General features: G+C 40.4%; 1 protein-coding gene across 1 annotated transcript; it reads right to left on the bottom strand.

The window, feature by feature from the left end:
* Window positions 1-1,468: 1,468 nt before the first annotated feature.
* Window positions 1,469-2,434, bottom strand: LOC108399843 (olfactory receptor 6K2). The gene has a single exon (XM_017664860.3). The coding sequence runs from the start codon at window positions 2,432-2,434 to the stop codon at window positions 1,469-1,471; it is 966 nt and encodes a 321-aa protein (XP_017520349.3).
* Between the last annotated feature and the right edge of the window lie 5,484 nt (window positions 2,435-7,918).

Below are 7,918 nucleotides of genomic sequence, written 5' to 3'. Positions count from 1 at the left end.
AAAGCAGATACACTACTTAAACCCAGCAATGTATCTTGTATCGCCTTTTCTCTCTTCCCTCATTTTCTTATACCAAGCGTTTTCTGGAGACTCTCACCGAGATGTCTCCACCCACGGCCAAGGACTTTCCTCTCCTTTTCCCTGTCTTCTCCATCTGAACTCTATTAGACTGCATTAGCCTCTTCTAATAAGAACTTTCCCTTCACTTCCACCTTTCCATCCTACTTTTTTGAGTATCATAAGATTTAGGGGTGAGGATGAAGGGACGGCTGTGCCACAGTGGTGGGGAACTGAGCCGGACAACTACAGGACGCAGGTAGGTGGGCTCAGAAAAAGGGGAAATCTGCTAACATCTGCATAATAAGCTTGGTCGCATCCCATCTGAGCCGTGAGCTTTGGAAAAATCACCCTTAATAAGACACTTATAAGAGAAGTCAGCAAGAGAAAGCCCTCAAACAAAGCAGAACAAAAGATATCCAGCATCCTGAAAACCAAGAGAAGTGCAGCTGAAAAGGGGAGAATTGTCCGTTGGGCTGGAGTGACTGGAATGCAGCATGGCAGGACTGGTTCATACATTCAGCGGGCATTTATTGATACCATTGTGTAATTAATAAGTACCATACATTGGACTACAGTGGAAACAAAGATTAAATTTTTTTGATTTATCATGAAAAAATACTGACTAGTTAATGAATAGACTAGTGCCATGTTTTTTATTTGTGCATTCCTTGCATTTAAAGTATTCTTCAATGACCCCCATGGCCTGAGATTTGATGCTATGTTCCTTAACTGCAATTAACCACTTTACAGGGTTTCCTTCTCTGTCAGTCTAACAGAAGCCTACCATTTTCCTGGTTTCTTTTGGTCACAAGATTACCGAGGCTAATCTGATGTTCGGCACAGAGGGTTCCACTAGCTCAACTCATGCAGGCTGATTGGATACACGAAGATCGTGTTGATATCCGTTACCAACCTAGACACCAAATAATACTGCGCGGTACTGTCAAGGCACCAATGTAAGGGGATTCATAACAGACCTACTGAAGGAAGTCTAAATTGTTATTTATCAACACATGAATACTCACTGTAGAAATTAGGGTAATTATCCAAATATATTAATTGGAAGTACCATGGACAGAGCTTAGTCTTCTGAAGATGATGTTTCAATTACTGTATCTTACAAATATTTTGACTGGTAAAAATTAAAGTAAATGTTTACCCAGATCGTTTCCATAAAACAAATTTATCTTGAATAAACTGTGTGGCAGAAAGTTTACTTAACAAAGTCAGATCCAAAAATATGTCAAATTGGATAAAGGTTGAAAGAAACCATTGAATTCAGTTTTTAGTGAATTTTGTTTTTCGATGACGTTTGGAAGACTAGTGTCAGATGATGGGAGAAGGCAGACTTCAGAGCATTGAGGAGGAACAGGCACCAGGAACAGTACAGCCTCCCAATTACTGGGCCTTATTTGAAGCCCCTGGTCTTAAGGAAAAAGATTTCAGCTTGACCCAGATGCTTTTTTATAGCTTCCTTTATCTCTTTATTCCTCAGACTATAGATAATGGGATTGAAGAAGGGGGACAAAACTGCAAAGGCCAGAGCAATGGCTGTATCCCAGAATAAGGAGTAGGTGGCAGAGAAGCGTAGGTACATGAGAGCCACGCTGCCAAAGAAGAGCAAAAAGACGGTGAGGTGGGAGACGCACGTGGAAAATGCCTTGCGACGTCCTTCAGCTGAACGAATGCGTAGAATGACAGCCACAATGCCAGCATAGGACATGAAAATGAGCATCACAGCTGTTATAATCTCCACCGCGTGGACAACATCCACCACCTGAATCATGATAATGGCTCGTGTGTCTGTGCAGGCCAGACGTAACACCGGGAGGAAGTCACAAAAGACATGCTCGAGGTGACGAGAGCCGCAAAACGGCAGCATGGAGATCCAGGCGATCTCGGGGAGGGGTGTGAGAAAGCCACACACACAGCAACCGAGAGTCAGCTGGGCACACAGTTTGGGGGTCATAATAGAAGGGTAATGAAGGGGGCTACAGATGGCCAGGTAGCGGTCAAAGGCCATAGCTGTCAAGAGACAAACCTCACTAATGCCTGTGGAATGGAAGAAATACATCTGCAGAAGACACCCGTTTAAGGAGATGCTCTTCTTCTCACTCAGCAGGCTGGAGAGCATCTTCGGTATGGTAGCTGTGGTATACCAGATCTCCAGGAGAGAAAGGGCGCTAATAAAGGAGTACATGGGAGTATGGAGGTGAGCATTCAGCCGGACCACGGTGATGATGACCAGGTTTCCAAAAACAATGAAAGCATAAATGAAAAGCAGCGGAATGAAACAGAGGACAGAATCTCCCCAGGAATAAGGGAAAGCAGTGAAGACAAACTCCTGAGCAGCGGTTTGATTGGGGCTCTCCATCTCCAGGTAGGCAACGAGGATTTCAGCTCCCAGCGCACTCCGCCTTCTAGGAGATGTCCACTATGGGTCACAGAGTGACTCCACTTTCCAAATGCCAGCCTCTGGAGAGGTCCCTGTGTTGGAGATGCAGAGGAAAACACAGGAAAAAGGAAATATTCCCCATTCCATAGGAGCTTGCAGTTAAATTTGCAGCATGGAAAAATATCCCGTCAGAAAAATACCCTATCAATATTTTAGACCAGTGATTCGCAAATCATACATTTAAACAATTTGGAGGGCTTGTTAAAATTCAGATTGTTGGCCTGCACTCTGAGAGTTTCTAGTTCAGTAGGTCTGGGATAGCGCCAAAGAATTTGCATGTCTAAGAAATTTATGGATGGTGCTAATATTGCTAGTAAGGGGATGGAATTTAAAAACCACTATGTTTAGACAAATATAGAAGTAGACAAGTCAGTGAAAGAATAGCAAAGTAATGCTCTTTCCCATAATCAAGTCTTACTGATTCTCTAACAATCTCCTCACAGCTGTTTCAAAATTCTTCAAGCTCCTAATTCCTTGTCTGATTCTTGGCATATGATTTAATTGAATATTTTAATGACAAAGACAAACCATCAATAGTGAATTTCCACACTCTTTATCCCCTTTTTGCCTCTAAAAAACACATCCTTTCTTTTGTGCGTGCATGCGTGTGTGTGTGTGTGTGTGTGTGTGTGTGTGTGTGTATAATGATGATTACATATAAGAATGATTCAGAGACTATTCAGAGGAGAAAACCCGTAGCATTTTCATGTTACTTTTCCTTTTTTTAAGGTTGGGCCATTCTGCCTCCTCCCATCCTTTCCCTCTCCATCTTCTAGAAATGTAGATCTCAGATGTATTTTGTCAAATGAAAGAATTAATGGAAACTGAATATGATAAGCAGTAAATACAGAGCTTCTGTAGTAGAATTGTACAGGGTGGCTGGGTGGAGAGAGCTGTAAGGTTGTGTAGAATACAGTTTAAATACAATATGTTCAAGACTATTAGTTCAGGACTTTTCAGAATCATTTGTTTTACTTTATAGATTTCCTCTCTTCTGTCATCAAATATGCACAAATCTTATCTTGAGAGAAAAGCGCTGTCTCTTCTCATAGTCCTAATATTTAATGTTGGTTTTCCTCATATTTATTGTCTTCATTCCCTCCTGAATCTCTTTGAATCAATGATCTGCTCTCAACTTTCCATATCTCTTTCCTCAAAATACACCAGTCACTTTCGGACTGAAATTCAGGGGTCCTCTGTCCTCATTGCCACTAACCTCCAAGGGTCAATTAACCTGATCCTTGAAAATCTTTCTTCCATTTGCTTATTTGGCATCACACTATCCTGGTTTCCTTCATTGGCTATTCTGTCTTCTACTCTCAAGTAGGGAGATAATACAAAATTCTATCTTTGTGTTTGGTTTCTCATTTCACATTTCCTTCCACACAGAGATCTCATTTATTCAATATTACCAATTTCTGTTGGCCTTCCACTCTCACTAATTAATGTGACTCCAGAATTTCTTCTTTGGAGTTCCCTCTTGAGCCCCACATTTTATTCAGGGCCAGCAATCCAATCCAGGGAGACCTCCCTGTGCTCGAGGTGAGGCCTCAACCCAGGAGAGGGTTCTTGACTCTGATAGAGAAAGAATTCATGAGAAGGTTGAACAATTATACGTAAGGAAGCAATTCATTAAAGCGAGAGTAGTAATGAATGGCAGCTGCCTTGCAGGAAGCAGACAGCAAGGAAGAGCAAAGGAAAGAAAGGGAAGCATGTGGAATTTCTGCTTGGCATAAGGTAAATCCTTTGCCAACTCCTAAAGCCAGTGTCACCTGGCATCCAGTGTCCACTTGGATCTGCCTGGCATGGGGGCAAGTCCCTTGTACCCCAGGATTTGGAAGAGCCACAGAGGCCTGGATGGAGTGAGATTATGTTCTGAGAATTTCCCAAAGGGAATGAAGGGAGAATTTGTGGCAGGCTACTAAAGAGCATGATTGATTGTACAGCTGCAGTCCTGTCCAGGTCACCCAGGTGACAGGAACTTACAAGCCCAAATCAGAGCTCTCAGCACTTCCTCCGTACTTACCTGGAGTAGAGCAGAGACAGAGTAAAGCCTTGTGCTTACGTCTGGAAAATAGAATGAAATAGCACAGTGACAAAGACACTTATCAGCGGAAGAGCACAGAGACAAAGCACAGTAAGTTGAGAAGCGAGAAGGCTTTATTGAGGACAAAAAGTACACACTTGAAAAAAGGGGAGTGTGGGCAACGTCAGAGAGGAGGCACTCTTAAGGGCTTAGGATTCTGTCTTTAAAGGCTTTCAGGAATGGGCAAAGGGCGGGGAGGGGACCATAGGCCTGATGTGTGGTCTCATGATGTCTCTCTCCCGTGAGAGGCATTATGTCACCACCCACAGTCAGTCCTCTAGATAATTCTGTAAGAAAAAATTAACACAAGGAATTTATTGATCCTGTTCTTCTCTAAAGTAGTGGTTACCCTCAAGAACTGGGAACATATCCCTTAGGACTGCTCCCCCTGCCTTAAGATAGGTGGTTGGCTGATTAGCAAAGAATATGTTAGGAATCTTACCTCCTAACTTCCTGGTTCTTAAAACGGAATCTTAGCCTTAAGATGGAGTCCCTCCTGTTCTGACTATACTGTTTATGTCTTGGCATTTTTCATCACAGACAAGAAAGTTAATCATGATGCCCAAGTCCCTGCTCTACATCACCCCCACTTAGGAGCCTCATCGTGACCCAGACCTGCCACCCCCCTCTATCGTGGGATGAACTATGTCACCCCAAAAGGTATATATTGAGGTTCGAACCCCTGGTACTGCAGAATGTGACTGTATTTGGAGATAATTAAAGTGAGTTCACTAGGATTGGCCCCAATCTGAAAGGACTGGTGTCCTTATAAGAAGAGGAGACTCGGGCACAGACAGGTACAGAGTGCAGACCATCCGGAGACTCAAGGACAGGCCAGGGAGAACGGCCTTTACGCTTTCTATTAACTTGCTCTGTAACAATATCTTCTGATATCTCCTTGCTCAACACCTTCCCAACTGTTACAATTCCTACGTGCGTGCATACTAGGGCTCTCTGTTGTCCTGCAGGTGTGCTGTTCTTGCTCTGGGTATCTCCCATGTCCCCACACAAGGTAATTCACTGACCTTGCTGCTGTTGGGTTCCAAAGTTGGAAAAAATACCATGTACTCAGCCACACAGTGCTACTAAGGCAGATTTCTTTGGCCCTTCTGTGTTCCTCCTCTGAGTCTTTCATCTAAGCTGTGATTCTTTCATCATTCAGTGATGTATACATCTGACTCCCCCTCTAGAACTCTCTCCCTCCCTGCCTCCCGCCCCCGTAAGTTGCGTATCTCTTGCTGAGTATAACCAGAATGGGAAGATGACTCTCCTGGGACTTCTACACAAGTGGGAAAACAATCATTCCCATAATGGCTCCAATTAGGGAAAATAGTTCAGGCTGGTAATTAGGAGAACCCTAATTCCAGGGAACTATGATCCAGGACAATAAAATCATTTGGGAGCTTAAGGCAATTGGAAGAAATGGTTTCATTTGTTTGATTGGGTGGGTGGGTGGGTGGATTGGCTTTTACGTGAATTAAAATGATGACAATTCAAGACTCAGATTTGAAGGGTGTTGATACAGTAGAGGCAAGAGATCAATGGAACAATGCAAAGAGATATCTGGGCTCATATCCTCCTTACTTATTTCTAGGCCATTCAACTGAATTTAGGAAAAGCAATTGGCCTTTCACGTGCTCCACCTGCTAGCTGCGTACTGAAATGTGGAGCCAGTGTGTTAGCTAATAATGATCATTTTTCTCCTTTTGCCTGTTTTTGTGTGTAGAGATCAGGGACCTTTTCAGGAAAAGAGATGACAGAGAAGAGAGTCTCCCACAGGTCAAAGCAAATTCACCACTTTGTAAGCTACTCCCATGAAGATTGTTTCCATTTTCTTTAATTTTTCACTTAAATTCCTGAGAATAAAGATTAGCATGATGTGATTCATTTCCTTCCAAAAATCACTGTCTAACAAAGAATATAGAAATGGGTACAAATCAAAATATTACAAGATGGTAAACTCCCCAATGGGAACAAGAATAGGCACTTTGGTTGTTTCTGTACTAGTGCAAATTATGTGGCAATAAATATAAGGGTGCATCTACCTTTTCAAATAAAAAATTTTGTTTTCTTCAGGTAAATTCCTAGAGGTGGAATTATGGTTTGTAAATTTTGTAAAACACTGGGCTCAATAGAAAAATTGGCAGCAAATAATAATGAGGCAATTAAAACAAAAGAAAAGAGTTACTACTAGTTATTGAATGTATGCTCAATTATTCTACTCTTGTCATTTTCAAATACATGTATGTTTAAACTTGCTTTGTTTTACCTTCTTTGACTGGCAAAGAATACAAGGAGTGACATACATTATGTGGATTAAAGTATTAAAATATACATTTTCAATTTTGCTGGATGTGTAAATATTTACAATATTTGTAATGGTGATTTGGCATTATTCAATTGTTAAATTTTTTATTTTTAAATTGAGGTACATACAATAAAATGCACTGACTACACCTAGCTTGATGTGGCATTATCTATTCAGGTTTTTTATCTTGAGCACTACATCTATATTTCTAGGAATTGATCTCACAACAATATTGCACTGTGCAAATTTACATATAGATTTTCACTGTGGTCTTTATTTATGATTAGAAGTCATTGAAATAAACTTTCATTTGTAATCCTAGAGATTAAATAATATACAGTGTAACCATACTGCAGAATAATATGCTGCAATTATTTTATGTGGAAATATTATATCTCTATGCTATGACTTGGAAAGACATGTAAACAAATGTATGGTTAAACTCAGAAAATTTTAGAACACTGATTGCAAGTAATCTTTTTTTTGTAAAAAAATAAGCTACATCAAACCTTACATTGAACTTATTTTTTATTTGTTTTCCTTTATTTTCATTCCCCCTATTTTTTCCATATACAACTACTTTCATTTATTTGAAAGATATTTTCTCTATGTGCAATTGTGTACATGTACTTTTACCCAACATCCCAAACAACATCTTCATGCCTGTCAGTTTATAAACATATGTGAAAATATCTTTGGGAAATATTTCCTAGGAGCAGAATTACTGGAACAGAGGATACATTTGAGTTTAATTTAATTTCAATCTGATTTTTTTTAGATGGCTATATCAGTTTACATTCCCATCAACTGAGCATGTGTGTTTCATTGTATATTCCTTCTAACAGTGAAAATTAAGAGTGTAAGCATCTCTATGTAATTATTAGCCTTTCGAGTTTATCTTCTTTTAAATTGTCTATATCATTTGCCAGTTTTCTTCTAAGATTTCTCTATTTTCTTGTTTCTTTAATGGGGTCTTTTTCTTTAAATATGATGATTTTTCTTACCCAAA

The sequence above is a fragment of the Manis javanica genome, chromosome 14, assembly GCF_040802235.1.
Source record: "Manis javanica isolate MJ-LG chromosome 14, MJ_LKY, whole genome shotgun sequence".
Taxonomy (NCBI): domain Eukaryota; kingdom Metazoa; phylum Chordata; class Mammalia; order Pholidota; family Manidae; genus Manis; species Manis javanica.
The sequence above is the reverse complement of the archived record's forward strand: the minus strand, read 5'-3'. Positions and strand labels throughout refer to the sequence as shown.